Here is a 16,316-nt window from a genome sequence, read left to right as displayed (position 1 = left end):
GGTTAACCCTATAACCGACCTTTTTTCAATTTTACTGGTTACGCCCTCTTTTTTGAGCAAAGGAAATTAATTAATTACTTCCGGGATGAGAAAAATTATGAAAATTTAATTGTAATAAGATAAAAAATAGTACGTTTGAGTCTTGAGAGTTCTGCTGATTTTTTTTCAAAACTGACAAAGAGGAACTTGCTTGAATAAATATCTTAATTTTTCGTTTCCAGAATAATATAAATTGCTTTAAAAGCTTTAAAACTGCGCTTTTTCATCAGTTTCAAAAATTTCAGATTTTCGAAAGGGGTCTAGTTAAAATTCACCAGTTGATAGTAGCGTCAAAAACTGCTTAAATTCAGAAAGCTGATTTAATTTCCCGTTTTTTTCCAACTGAGCAAATTTTTCTCAAATTTTCTATTTTCGCACAAAATTAGTCTGAAATTTTCTCTCTTTACCTTTGAGAACAACTTGGAGAAAAATGTACGCAATTTAATGTTCTCAGTTTATTTTATATCCTCTAAAAAAACGATTTTTTGCGTGAAATTCTAACTGACGTGAAAGAAGGTCTCGACATAAAGTAGGAAGCTCCATTTTCCTTTGCCCTTTCTTTGAGAAATTTTCATCTCCCAGAGGAGGTGTTGATTGCAATCTTTGATTTGCACCGAGAGAACGGGTGAGCCTCTCACTTTTGAGAAATAATACGCCGGCATGAATAATGCAGGGATCGCTTTTTCATCTTCGTCAACAGTTCAAAGCAAACAAACACCAAGAGGTAAATAAATTTCGCCGCTTTCAGACAAGCCATTCGACGAACCAAATATCAATTGCCAAAAAGTTCTTTCTGCTCGCCGTCCGCGCGCCAAGGTACGTTGCGAGAAAGAGAGAGAAAAAAAAACGAATGGCCGCGCTTTTGTTCGCTCGATTTTCTCGCTGCCACTGCGGCTAAAGTAAGCTTGTACGGATTTCGGTTGCGCGAAAGGTGCCGAAAAACAAAAGGAGTGGAGCTTACCTTCTCATTGGAAAGTCCATTAAGCGCCGAGCTGCGCGCCGGCCTAAATGTATTCATGGTGTAGGGTAGGATTACTCGACCAACCCTTTTTCGCACAGGCGGAGAATTTTGCACACAAACTGGCTACACACTTCTTATTATTTCCATTTCAAGATTAGTTTGTTTCATCAGAACGCAAAACAGAATTATAAAAGGAGAGTTGTTGAATTACCAGGCTTAGGACCGAAATAATTTCTTACAAGCAGACAAATAATTCGTCTGTTTTGATTGTAACAGTCTGCGTGGCCAATCGAGAGGAATTATTTCTCTTTTCCTGGAGAACATTAGAAATGGATATTTCCTTGTAAAAACATTACGAGATAGTTAGAAACTAACTAAAGAAAATCAATATATTTCTTATTCATTCATTTGCATGCTTTTTTAAAGACCCAGCACTGAAACCAAATTTACACATCATGTTTTATTCGATTCCTGAGGGTCAAAATAGGTGGGAAAAATAATTTTTCGATCGAAAATTATTATGTGACGTGAGAGCAGACGCGCAAAGTACGCAACGCTTGAACCTTTTTGTCGCTACTGCGCATGCGTCATCCCTCTGACGTCACAGCTCTCTCAGCTGTCAATGCCAAGCACGAAGCATGGCTGTGACGTCAGAGGGATGACGCCTGCGCAGTAAGGACAAAAAGGTTCATGCGTTGCGCGTGTTAAAGGTTCATTAGGGTTTTTTCAAGTATTGTAATTTCTAAGGTGGTTTTTTAAACTCTTTTTTATTTCTGCCGAAATATTCGACTTTTATGCCTGATTTTTGTAGCGATTTAGTCAGTTTTAGACGGTGTTTCAAGGTATCGTTTCAGCCCATGTGTTTTTGCTGAACAATTGCACATTTTTGTCCAAAATTTAAAGACACTTACCATATTTAAGGCGAAATTTGCCAAATGTATGAACTTAAAAATGCAGAAAAATCATTTGAATCAAGAAATTGCTATCCATATTTTTCGCGAATGTTTTGACCCCAATTTTAATCATACCTGAAAATTAATTAGGCTTTTTTTAACCCCCGAAACGAACGAGAAGTGAATTTTCCACGTTGCAAGGACGTGTGAACGATTGCTTATTCTTATATTAGCTGGAAAGTGGAATTGAAAACCTTCTAAAAATATTGGAACTAAAATGAGGACAATTCAGACTGTTTTTGTACAGATTTAACCTACTTTCAAATATGAAGACTATAAAAAATTATAAGGAAAAAGGAAATTACTGTACGAAATATATCCGCTTAAAACGAAACCATGAGAAAAATTTCCGAGTGCGAGAAGGAAAAATATAGATTTTTCGATTTCTAGCCAATTCAAATGGCTTTAGAAATGTTAAAACACGTTTAGATGTTACTGGCAATTTGAGGCGGTTTTAGACGATTTTAAGATCATGTAAAATTCATGCCTCTAGTAAATTTCTCATATTTGTTTGTGGTTGCTTGAGTATCCCTTTCTAAGTATATGCAAGTATCAAATTAATTAAAACCCACAACCATCCAGAAAAGTCTAACCAATTAAAAAATAGCATTATTTATTTAATATACTTACCAAACGAGAAAAATACCAGTTTTAGCGTATTTAAATCAAATTCAGTAATATGAATAATTTTTACTTGATTTTTATCTTAAAATCAACTTATAAAATAAACAATTTAATTAGCTGTTTAAATTTTAAAAATGGAACATAAATTTCTTGCGTTTTCAATTATTAAATACATAATCATTGAGCAGGGTCTGTAGAACTATAGATCCGCGGCTGTGCCGCAATTCAAAAATTGCAGCTATTAGTTGAATTTGCCTGGTGGCTCATTCTCTCTTAAAATTTGTACACTTTCAATCATTAATTTAGCATAGAAGAAGTGTAACTCACTGGTTTGTGCAAGTATCAAATTAACTAAAACCCACAACTATCCAGACAAAGTCTAACCAATTAAGAAATAAAATTTATTTAATATACTTCGCACAGAATGAAGAAGAGATGAGCTTATTCCCCCTTCAAGTCTTCTTCATAAACTTTTATATTTATCTTCCGGCACGAACCATGAAAAAGCTAATCTCTATAGTGTTTGTTTGGTGTTCCAGGAGGCAACCAGAATGCGCAGGCCGGGTCGGAAGAAGAAGCTGCTCCGGTCAGCAACACCAACGGCGCCTGTGAGTCCTTGAGATATTCAATTCAAGCAGCAGAAACTTGATTATATATCCGAGTTGCGAGATCGATATTGTTTCATTTGCGGAGAAAGCTTGCCTCCGACATTTCCCTTTATCCTGATTATGCAACCGGCGCAACACGTGAGGAATGCCGGATGCTTAACTCTTAACTTCATTATGCTCTCACATGCGGTACTAACGAGAGCTTAACTGAAATGATCACGAGGACGCTGAATGAAGGGATTTAAATAGAAAAACAGGGGAAACATGCTCTACAACTGATTTGCTTTCAGACATGGCAGTTACAAAAGATTAAAATTAGTTTTATAGGTCAGTTGCATTTTTTTAAATAATTTATTTTACTGACAAAAAGCTTAATATTAACGCTAAACCCAGAAATTTCCTAAAACAAAGGAAAAAGATCAATTATCCCACTACCGCATTGCGACATTTGGGTTTTATTTTCATTTTGTGCACTTGTCAATAATAAAAACAGGGTTGTCGGCTTGCTGCTGTTCCTTCTGCCACGCCGTACATTTTCAGCTGGATCGTTTCGATGCACGAGCTGACCGGAAAATTAGGCTTCCGTCGGCGAAATAAGCGCACGAGCCGCACCTCATGATTATCCGATCGATTTTCCGGCGTCGCTCACTCGCTCGTGTTTCTTCCTTACGTTGCTTGCCCTTTCTCCAGCAGTGCACCCTGCTTGCCCTTTAAAATCGCTTTCTGTCGCCACTCCTCTTCCGACCCGTGTCTGACTAATTAAAGAGCACATATCATCCGGACAGACTGCCCTGAAATGAGAAAAACCGTTTACTCTGAAAGCGATCAATATTGCTGAATGGGACATTACAAAATAAAAACAAAAGGGCTCGAAATGTCGAAGGGTTTTATTTTTTTAAATTATTAAAACACAAAAATGTATGCTAGGATATATAAAGACCACCTTTGACGAAGTTTCTGAGCACACCAATCGATTCTTGAGGGTCAAATTAGGTAAAATGGACATTTTTTCCGACCAAATAGACCAGCGAGACGTGCGAACTTTTTTTCCCGCCAAAACAATATTATTGCGAGAACTGCGCATGCGTCAGAGCTGGCTGGATCTGAGAAAGAAGCCATTCGTACGGGTGGTCTCTCTGCAATTAGTGCTCAAACCAGCTCTGACGCATGCGCAGTTCTCGCATTCATATTGTTTTGGCGGGAAAAAAAGTTCTTACTGTGCGCTGGACTTTTTGATCGGAAAAAATATCCACTTTACCTAATTCGACCCTCAAGAATCGATTGATGTGCTCAGATACTTCGTCAAAGACGGTCTTCAAACAAAATTTTCCAAACAAAAAAAAATCCTATCCCAAAAACACACTTTGAACAGCAATGTCTCTTATAGAAGAGACGGTTATATATCCATTTTGAATTTTCCAGTTACAGTTTCCCTCTCGAAATTTATGGGACATTGTGCTGTGTACATTACACAGCAGAAAACACAACACGCAGCGAGAATACTATACTACTTTCTGCTTTATTGCTGTGTTCTGCGCTGTTTGCGGGCGCGAACCACCAGACGGAAAACACGCAATCTCGTTCCCGCAGGCGACGACACGTTCTTAATCAGCCCAAACTCGGAATTTATTAGCGCACGCCTAATTGAATTTGGTTTTGTCACGTGTGCTGTGCAGGATCATATCAAGATCGGCACTTGCTCAAAATCAATGTGTTTAGATGCTCTATAGCTGATATTTATTATTTATCTGACAGATCTGAAGCTGATTTATTTTTTAAGGGAATTGCTTTTAGTCAGAGTTGGCAGTTTTTCTGTCCGGCTGTTTTTTACTAGTATCCGGTTAGATCCTAAAGATATAATTTTAGCCCATGCGCCGTCACCAATCTGAGCCGCGCATGGTGGCCGCTTCCAGAGTCTCCACGAGAAAGTTTGAGATTGGCTTGAAATATTAAAAATTACTAAAGACTGTCAGGTGGAACTTTTATAATCACAAAATGACAGTTCGAGTTTGTTTTAAAGACCGTCCTTGACGAAGTTTCTGAGCACACCAATCGATTCTTTTGTTAAATTAGAATTTTTTCCGACTAAAATATCCAGCGCGACGCGCGAACTTTATATCCCGCCAAAACAATATGAATGCGAGAAGTGCGCATGTGTCAGAGCTGTTTTGAGCACTTGCAGAGAGACCGCCTCTTCGAATGACTTCTGTGTCCGATCCAGCCAGCTCTGACGCATGCGTATACTTCTCGCAACATAGGTTCATATAGTTTTGGCGGTAAAAAAGGAATAACGCGGTATTTTAACCAAAATATTTAGAAAAAACATTAAAATTTTGAAAATGGTATCATTTGAGGCTAAGTAAGAGCATATTTTAAAATGGAAAAGAAATTGATTTTAACTAACTTGTAAAAAGTATTAATTAAAATGAAGGCAAACAAATGTAAAATATTAAAACCTGGTGTGGACAATAATTACCTGCATCCTGCATTTGATTTGATTATTGAAAATAAAGCAGGATAATAATTCAAGATTCAAAACTTAATACCCTCTAGTATACTAAATAACAAAAGCCAATACCATAAACAACAAAACGAGAATGAAAAATGCATCTTATTTATTTCAATTCATGTCCTTGGAGCACTTGGTGTTGAAAGCAGATAAATATGCATGTGGGCTTGATGTCGGCGCCACGAAAGCAGGACAAACACAATAATGAAACATGCAACACGAGCTGTTTGGAAGAGGACGGGAATTCATGCAGGCCTAGATTAAAGGAGCGGCGGCTGCTGCTGCTGCTGCTTTTCCGAACAAACAAATCCCGCGACGGAAACTGCCGCGCTGCAGTGAAACTTTATCGACTTGTTCCCGATGGCATGCATGCAAATCGCATTGCTCCAATGGCGTGCACCGTTGCATTAAACTTGGATGGAACAGCTGGATGGTTTAACCTTAAGAACATTCTGGGGGATATCTAATTGTCTTGGAAAGGTTGGAAACACGGGGGAGGGATCAAAAGTGCTATAAAATACTTGGATGAATAACGCACTTTCTTGGGAACGAGGACAATGTTTTGAGAGTTCAAGCTGCTGTGGATGTTTTGACAAATTTAAGTCTACCAATTGCACAAGATGGAATAAATCAGAAGGAATTTTAATTTTAATGAGGTTTTTGTTTTGGAGCCAGGTAAACAAGAAATATTCAGCCTCAGGCCATATCGACAATATTTTTTTAGTAATTCTTCCATGAAAACAAAAATTTTTTGCTGTTTCTAATCATTTTTTATTCTTTATGTTAAAAATTTAAATTTTAACTGATACCTAAGATCTCTTTATGTACAGTGTATTTCATCCATTCTAAAGGTACAGATATTGCATTATGAAGATTGCATTAGAAAAATTATATTGATTAAGATCAGTTAATGCCAAACTAAAAAAACAATATTTTAACGTAAAAATACCAGTTTTACTGCATTTAAATCAAATTTAATAAAATTAATCATGGTGACTTTAATTTTCATATTAAAATCAACTTATTAAATTAAATAATGTTTAAAATAAAAAATTGCAATATAAAATACTTCAATTTTCAATTATTAAATAAAGATAATTTTTGAGCAGGGTCCGACTGACTAGACCCCGTGGCTGTGCCGCAATTTCTATATTGCAGCTTTCATTTGAATATGCCTGGTGGCTCAATTTCTTAAAATGTCTACACTTTTATAAAATATTTTTGGTTCCAAGTGTGGCTCACTGGTTTGTTAATTTTTGAATTATTTGTCAATGACGCTGTGATCATGACTGCTCGCGTAGGATTTTTTCTGTCCATTTATAGGAACTAAAGTCTGCAGGGAAAAATATTATTAAGGACCAAGAACCATTTTAAAATTTAGATTTTATAAAATTAGCGTTTTACCCGTTTTAAATATTTGCTGCTCTTTCGTCAACTAGGCTTTTTAACTGACTGTTAATTAAATCGACTAGTGATAAAAATGTCAAGTATTGATTGAGAATACAGGGAAAACATTACAAATATTCAATATTAATCACACCGGGGGCCGGATTCACGCGACGCGCAGATATGGCGTCTGGTATAGTACGGCGGGAAAGTTAAAAACGTATAAAATGAAATTGGCTCGGAAAATTTACCATGAAAAGCACAATAATTGTTGTTATTTCTTTACTAACAGCTGATTAGCCCAGTAATTGGTGAATCGACCATTAGATGGCACATCAGGTTAATGGAAATGTAACCAAATACGCAGGAACGAAATTATTATTTCGGCACGCCTCTTTTTCGACGCTTCTGATTGGCCGCTGCATGGGACTGTCTCCTGATTGGCCTCCACTATTTCGACGCCATATTGACCGGCGGGAATCAACCCAGGATCGCAATCCGGCCCCCGTTGGTATTAATAAAGATATAAATATATGCAGTAGATGAATCACGTGCTCTCAAACAAGCATTAAATTATTAACAGAGAAGTATCGTTCAACTATCTCTTGCATAAATCAGCAACGGAGCTACTACCGCATCGCGATCGAGAAAACCACTTTCGCGGCATGGGAACTACGCTATCAGCTTTGATCGCGGCGGGCAGAAACTTTGGAGAACGCGGCGAACCATCGCTAATGGGAAGATAGGGTGCTGATCAAATTCGCACTGCGCTGCTGTGTGTGCAAATTTTGTTGCTCGTCGCAGAGAATATGTGTGTGTGTATATCGGCGGGCGAGAATGGCTTCGGCTGCTGGTGTATGGCCGAATCGATTCCTCCTCGGATATGATGATGTGTGTGTTGAGCAGTTAGCACAACGTACGAACGAACGAACGAACAAACGGCTGCCTCTGTGCGGTCGATACGCAGACGCACGGTGCTCACAGCTGCAGCAACGTCCTGTTTGATGACCTGCTCGATAAATGATTTGCACGCGAGATAATTGATTGGTGTTTGCGGCCGCTTGAGCACTCGTTGGCAAATACTCAACCCGCCCGGCGGATGGGTTAATGCAGGCTTCGATTGCATCGCGATGAAGCTGTAATTGCATGGTACAGCTGATTAGCTATTTCACAGATCAATGCAATTCGAGCAGGATGCATTGCATTTCATGGCAGGTTGTTTTAACTGAATTAAAAAAAGGAAAATGATCCTTGTTGTTTCCTATGGAGATTTTAAAGGTTGAAAATTGAATATTGTTTGAATTTTTGGACGCAAAAACATGCATCGATAAACAATTTGTAATATAATTTAGAGAATAAAATTAAAGGACCTTGCTGTAAAGCAAAAATTTCAATTTTTGGAATTTTCTCCTAAATTTCAAGCGCTTGACCACATTTTCTTGGCAGATTCACCAGCCAGGTTGCGATCTGTGTTGGTTCCTGCCGGTCAGAAGTCAATATGGCGTCAAAATAATGGAGGCCAATCAGGAGACAGTCAAGCGGCCAATCAGAAGCGTCGAAAAAGAGGCGTGCCGACCTAATAATTTCATTCCCGCGTATTTTGTTACATTTCCATTAACCTGATGTGCCATCTAACGGTCGATTAGCCAATTACCGGGGCTAATCAGCTGTTAGTAAATAAATAACAGTACAATTATTCTTCGTGCTGAAGGTATTTTCATGATATATTTTCCAAGCCAATTTCAAATTACATTTGTCACTTTCCCGCCATACTGTAACCGACGCCATATCCGCGCGTCGCGTGAATCCGGCCCCCGGTGGGCAGATTTCGATTCCTTTTAAGGAAACTCTTTGTTGAGAAATAAAATAGGATTTCAAATAAGAAGACATTTGAAACGCATGCTAAGCTTTTGAGCCACTTTTCTAAAAAATTTACACTGCTACTTCAGCTCAATTTTGGCTTCAACTGAATCCTTAGGGATGAGTTCATGCAAATGCATATCAAGGATTTTGCAGTATCCTCTTGAAAAGCCAAAGAAATCTGCATAAAATATGACTTTATTTATCCAGAACTCGAGAGGCTCTCACTATTCATTCCGGACTTGCCAGCCACGTTTGTGAAACGGCATGAAAGGGTTTTCAGGGATAATGAAGCAGCAGTGATTTGCTTCTGTCAGAGCCGTTTCACGAGAGTTTCACGCGTCGTCTGCCAGCCGATGTGAATTTGACGGCCAATTTTGTCCATGGCAACCATTTCTTTATGTGACACCCTTTCTGACCCAACGAACCATTATGCACAGAGCTGGAGGGTCTGTTTCTGACCGCAGGAATTATATGGCGTATGAAGACAAACATGCACTTTGAGTTAATCACCACGACAAATACCCCGAGGGAAACCTGTGAATCGCAAACAAGATCAACTTTGGCATTTACACGGCCGTAAAATAGTTGTCTGACGATCAAGCCGCAGCGTTTGGCTTGGCACCGCCATCATAACGGTCCATTCACCTTTGCATTAAAGTCATGATTAAAAATGCAGACACAAAACACGCATTTTGGCGCGTAACTAAGCGGTTGTTATGCCCGTTGAAATAATTATATTGGCCATGTCCTTTGTTTGCCACGCGGTGCTATTGGACTTCATCCGCGAGAGAGAGAGAGAGAGAGAGAGCCCATTATATCGATTGTGTCTGGTTGGATGTGTGTGTGTTATTTGTCCCCAAAACATCCCCTTTAAGTGCAAACACTCGACTGACTCTCGCTCACACTCGTCTCTGGCCCGCATTGTGGCGACGCGAGTTAGTTTTTCATGCCTCGGGCGCAATTATTATTGTTGCACATCCATCCACCCACCCACGATTGGCTGTAAGCCGTGCATTGTCACTCACTGCCGCAACAATTCCGCATTTGCGCCGACTCGAGCGGGTTCTCTGCACAATCTGCTTTTATATTATCGCATGGTGTGTCGGTCTTTTATTGTGTTTGGCTCGTCTGCTAGCTGCCACAGTCGCGGTCTTTCATCTATGCAGCAAATGGAGCGATCTGCAGATTCAATGCTTTTAAATGGTTGAAAAGCGACAATTCTATATTTTTCTATTCATGCAAGTGAATTGTTCTATTAAAGTGGAATGAAACTGGGCAACAATTGAAAATTATTTGAATTGTTGGATGCCAAAAACAATTGATCGATAAACAATTTGTTCAACAATTTGCAATAATAAAAAACGGCCCTTCCTACAGTAAAAATTCAATTTTTGCCAATTTTCTCCAAAATTTACAGTGCTCGAACATATTTTCTTGGCATAATTCGATTCCTCTCGTCGAGATCTGTTCAACGGTGTATGCCACTTATTGGGGAAACTCTTGGTTTTGAAATTAAATCGGATTTCAAGTAAGGAGACAGCCCTTACCATTTGAAAAGCACGGTAACTTTCCAGCCAATTTTCTCAAAAAATTACAGCGCTCCTTATGTCAATTTAGGCTTTAACTGAATCCTAAGGGACGAGTTTATGTATTGGCAACAAGCATTTTCCAGGCTTTTCCGGTATCATTCTTCTTCAAGTTCCCTTCTCCCTCCTTATAAAATAGAAAATAATACATTCAACATTTCAAGTTTTTCATGAAACACAATGCAGAAAAAACGCAGTATAATTGGGACAAGCTCTTGTTCTCCCAGGTTGCCGTTTAAAAGTTTCTAAGAAAATTAGCTGTAAAGTTTGCACACTAATCACGCGGTTTACACTGTCTCATTATACAAAATCAGGATTTATTTTGTCAGGAGGGAAATTTAACGAGAGGAATCGAAATTCAATTTAGTTTCACGACAAATTTGGCCAATTGTACAATTTTACTGTTGCCTGGTTCAAATTTGATTAATGATTAATATGTGTATTGTCGAGATAATTTCCAAAATAACAATTTGATCAAGTGTCAATGAATTTCAACAATTCAAATTAATTACAATTGATTAACTTAAAGAGGAATGATACTGGAAAAGCCTGGAAAATGCTTGTTGCCAATGCATAAACTCATCCCTTAGGATTCAGTTAAAGCCTAAATTGACCTAAGGAGCGCTGTAATTTTTTGAGAAAATTGGCTTGAAAGTTACCGTGCTTTTCAAATGGCAATGGTTGTCTCCTTTCTTGAAATCCGATTTAATTTCAAAACCAAGAGTTTCCCCAATAAGTGGCATACACAATTGGACAGATCTCGACGAGAGGAATCGGAATATGCCAAGAAAATATGTTCAAGCACTGTAAATTTTGGAGAAAATTGGCAAAATCAGAATTTTTACTGTAGGAAGGTCATTTTTTATTATTGCAAATTGTTGAACAAATTGTTTATCGGTCAATTGTTTAAGGCATCCAACAATTTAAATAATTTTCAATTGTTGCCCAGTATCATTCCACTTTAAAAGCAGGTTCATTTAAATTTAGAATAAATGTAGTATTCAATAATTTAATATTTTTTAATTAATCTGCTAAAAGGAAATCTCACGCTATGACCGCGCCTGACTTCTATTTTTTTTATTAAACGTGTTTTCTTATGTGATGCAAACATGAACCCCACCAGTAAATTTTTTTTGCTCTCTCTAGCATTGTTTTCGAGTTACAGGAAATTTTTTTTAACTTTAAAATACATTTATATATTTAATTAATGTTCAATCAAGGTGATTTTTGTTTTGTCGATTCTTTTTTTTTGCTCTTTTTATCCCTGTCCGAGGACCGGAGGACCGGGAAGGGCGCGCACTGCACTAGCACGAATGCTGAAACCCGGGTCCCAATAACACCTTGAACGGATAACATGGGCGCACCAGGCCGCACAGGGACCCAGCCCACTCAAGGGCCACTTGCCTCCGCACCGAGGACTACATTGAAACGCTAGACATTTGTCCCGTGAAGCCAAATCACGCATGCTGGAAAGGTGCAAACCAGCAAGTAGCGAGTCGGCGCCGGTGCGCCTCCCAGCCCGTCGAGCAATTTGAGCAATTCGAGGAGTCACTAAACTAACCACTTTTTGCCATTTCTGACATTGGGTAGCCAGTATTAGATCTCCGAACTGCTCAAATACCTCTCATTGCTTTGACACTCCTGAGAGTGCCTTAACAATGCGAGCCAACGGGCTGGTTCAAATTCAATCCTATTGGCGAGTCTCACTTTTAATTTCTTAAAAACCATTTAATTTTCCCATTAAGGTCACTTTGTAACAATAAAACGTAATTAAAATTAAAGAAATACAAAAATATTATAAAATTCGTAAAAATCTAGAAATAGTAAAAATTACTAATATGATATATCGATCAATTTGTCTTGTAAAGGAGAGTCTGCATACCAAATTTCACAATGATTGAACAAAAATTCACTAATTTTCAAAAATTAACACGGAAATCCCATACTATTAAGGTTTGCCTCAATTATTCACCATGATGCTTTAGATCAAAACTTTTGATTAATCATTTTCTCATAATATCACGAAAGTCTGATGATAAAATTAAATAGCTTTTAATTTCGGTCGGTTTGCATAAATCATACTTAAAAAACAAAATTTTGTTTGAACAAAAATAATTCTCTTAATGCACGACTTTAAAATTCTTTACACCACCTGCGTAGATTAAAATTTAATCTACTAATTAACACCGAAACATTTTTTTTGTAATTTATATGCGCTCCTTTAATTTTCCCCTTTAATAAAGAGAAGCAAATAACAGAGAACAGAACTCCTATCCTCTTTAAAAGACAAACATTGGAGCAATGAGTGTCTTTTTTTCTTTTTCTTTCTTTCAGGAACGTGATCAATGCGTATTTTCAAAGCAGCCAATGAAATATGGCGAGCGCTTTTTTTCTGCATTAACGTGATCCACTCCACTGTCGCAAGAAGTGCCGGTTGTCGGATTGAGCGGCGACTGTGACATTAATCTCGACTCTATCATAAGTTAATTAGCCTCTTTATGCCTGCTCGGTCTTCAATGGGCTTTTGTGCTGCTGCTGATGTGCATCCCTTTTTGCTTTTCAAAGCGATGGAATCGTCTTCAACCGCGCGGCGAATGTTCTCCAGATCGTAATTGGCAGATGCAAATCCACATCTTTTATTCATGTGATTTTCTGTTATTCAATCAGATTTTTTTGTTGTGGAAGTAAAATACATTTGATTTATTTCAAATAAGCAAGTTCTAAATAAAATAATAAAGCAAAATTCAACCAAGAATAAACCTGACACAAAAATTCAAATCTATGTCGTGGAAATTCCTCGCCGGTAACTTTGGAAAATTCATAACTTTTAAGACACCGTTAAGATATTTTTTTTTAAATATCATGTTGAAGATTAATTAAACTTTTATGTCTACTTTCGTCGAGGTTGAAAAATCTGCTCAAAATGTCTTCCTTTTGGCTCAGCAATTTTTTACATTTTAAAATTTGTACAATTTCGAGATCATCAAGAAATGAGAGTTAAATTTTCGCCATCCTAAATTTTAAATCTGGTAAAAGGTCATTTCATTTCAAGAGGTGATTTCTTTTAAAAATTCAACAATTTACACGCACGATGAGGCGGTCCTCTCGAAATAGAGTGGTAAATATTTGAAAAGAAAGCGTCAGGGAATATCGCCATTACGGGGCGGCGCGAGCTCTCGATGGATCTCTCTCTCTCGCCAGAATCTCTTTTCGCCGGCTGGCTAAATATTTCATTACTGCAATTTCACGCGAGCACCACGGCGCCGGCAACTACCCCGCAGCCCCAGTCGAGTAGACAGACCCGCCGCACAGCGTGGTGGAGCTGAACTTTCCCGGCCGGCTCTCTATTTTCCGCGCAACCGACACAGATGGCAGCCGCGTTCTCAACTTCGATAGCGGCATTAAAATAATGATATATACTCGACATATGTGAGATTATCGAGATAATTGACTGTGGGGAAACCAAAGACATTTTGTTTATTGCCTAAAAATACAGTTACAAGAGGGCACATTTGATTTCAATAAAATAAATTATAAATTGTGATTCACTTAAAGATTTCGAATATATATAGAATTACAACTTATTTCATAATTCTTATGAAAAAATTATATATTTTTTACTCTTTTCATATCAACTGAATTAGCCTGCCTATCAATAAAATTAAGTTCAAGCCTTTCTTGCCATTTTTCCTCCTTTATCGGAGGTTGAAATCAATTCGAAAATATCTTGCGAAATGAAAATTTGCTTTGCAATTGTATTAAAATTTAATTATAATTAATTCCAAACCCAAAATTACATTACAAAAGAGGGCTTAAAAATAGTTGGTACATGCAAGTCGGTTGATTTGATTATTTTAAAAAGCAAATCATAAAATTTGCACGGCAAAATTAATTAAAAAACAATCGACACTTTGAACGTTAATGCAAACAAAGGCGAGGTCCTGCACGCCAAAGAAATTAGATTCAAAGTTATTATTGTATTTTTAAGATGATTAATATTGAAAACCACCGAAATAACCTCGTTGCCAATCCCTGTAATCACTTATATTTTATTGCAATCTGTAAAATCCCTATGACTGATTTTAAATCCATCTTTTCTATTGGCGTTAAAAAATAAAATAATTCATAAATTGCTATACTGTAAGAAAATTTCAGAAACTTAGCCAAATTTCTAGAAAAAAAAGAACGGTGCTACTTGGGTAAGTTCTAGCTTTTAAGCTCAAATGCACAAAGACGGGTTCAAAGCATCAATGAAAATGAATTATTTATCTAAATTTCGTAGCATATTATTTATTCATTTTCTCTAAAATTTATTTTTCAGATTTGTTTACAGGGCAACAATGATCAAACTTTGTATTTCTAGCTCTGACAAGACACCCATTGAATTCATTGTTTGTGGAATTTAGCAACAATTAGTCTCTACAATGTGAAAAAATAAAATCAGGTCCACGTAACAGTTATATTCATCCTGGCGTGCTGTAAAAATTGCATATATATAGCTAAACAGCCAAACGCGATTTTCCTTGTTGCAAGAATGGGGCAACAATCAAATCGACAATGAAAATTTAGGTGTTTGTTGAGCTGCTCGAAACATTTACGGCACCAAGACGGATTTCAGATTTAAGTTTCTCGAAAAATTAAAGAGGAATGATACTGCAAAAGCCTGGAAAATACTTGTTGCCAATGCATAAACTCGTCCCTTAGGATTCAGTTAAACCCTTAATAGACCTAAGAAACGCTGTAATTTTTTGAGTAAATCGGCTGGAAAGTTACCGTGCTTTTCAAATGGTCCTTACTTGAAATCCGATTTAATTTCAAAACCAAGAGTTTGCCCAATAAGTGGCATACACCGTTGAACAGATCTCGACGAGAGGAATCGAATTATGCCAAGAAAATAGTTTGAGCACTGTAAATTTTGGAGAAAATTGGCAAAATTTGAATTTTCACTGTAGGAAGGTCCTTTTTATTATTGCAAATTGTTGAACAAACTGTTTATCGATCAATTGTTTATGGCATCCAACAATTTAAATAATTTTCAATTGTTGCCCAGTATCATTCCACTTTAAATGATTATTCGCATGAGTTATGTTCCTCTCGTCGCGATCTATTCAATGGTTCGAGGAAAAATTCCCTAAATCGGGAAATAAATCAGGAGACAAATTTATGCTCACCGCTTCATTAGCATGCGAAATTCTCAGTAATTGATCAAAGGGGAATTTTTAGAAAACAATCTCAGAAATGATTTTTCATAATTTTTCTGCACAGATCAAATATAAATTTTAAAAAAATACTATATCATTTTAGTGGTTTCCTAAGCATGTGGCAGATAAAGAAAAGTAGAGTATATAGAAATTCCCATTCTCTGAAACCTCATGAAGAGAGAGTCGTCATTTGTTGCTTTGGTACAATTAGAGAATTTCCTATAAAAAAGTAAAACCGACAATAACAGATACTAATCATCTGTACATATTATCCTTACAGCAAATTCCTAATTGTAAGTAAATTATCAAGGTTAAAGAGCCAAAAACCCTTGTGAAAGAACGTTCAGCTTAATTAACCGATGACAGGATGTGCTTGGGCGTGATTACCCGAGTTGTCGTGATGATTGTCGCGGCCGGGCTTTCTTTTAAATAATGCATTTTTTCAGTCTTCATAGTCAGCATAATAGGCTTTGATTTGTGTTGGGCCGGGACCTCAGCGGAAGATGCACTTCTCGCGGGAGAAGCAAAATCGGCGCGCTCTGCCACCCATGACTGATTCCTGGCTCGGCGATAAACCGTTTCAGCT

General features: G+C 37.4%; 1 protein-coding gene across 10 annotated transcripts in view; it reads left to right on the top strand.

The window, feature by feature from the left end:
- The window catches only part of LOC135945003 (proteoglycan 4-like), a 76,426-nt gene that overhangs the window by 21,625 nt on the left and 38,485 nt on the right, over positions 1-16,316 (top strand). For all 10 annotated transcript variants that reach the window (XM_065492338.1, XM_065492334.1, XM_065492339.1 and 7 more), the window contains exon 3: positions 3,117-3,185. In XM_065492338.1, the coding sequence (XP_065348410.1) occupies positions 3,117-3,185 (69 nt within the window). The remainder of the gene's footprint in view (positions 1-3,116; positions 3,186-16,316) is intronic.

Source organism: Cloeon dipterum, chromosome X, assembly GCF_949628265.1.
Source record: "Cloeon dipterum chromosome X, ieCloDipt1.1, whole genome shotgun sequence".
NCBI classification, from domain to species: Eukaryota; Metazoa; Arthropoda; class Insecta; order Ephemeroptera; family Baetidae; genus Cloeon; species Cloeon dipterum.
This window is presented reverse-complemented; position numbering and strand designations above follow the sequence as displayed.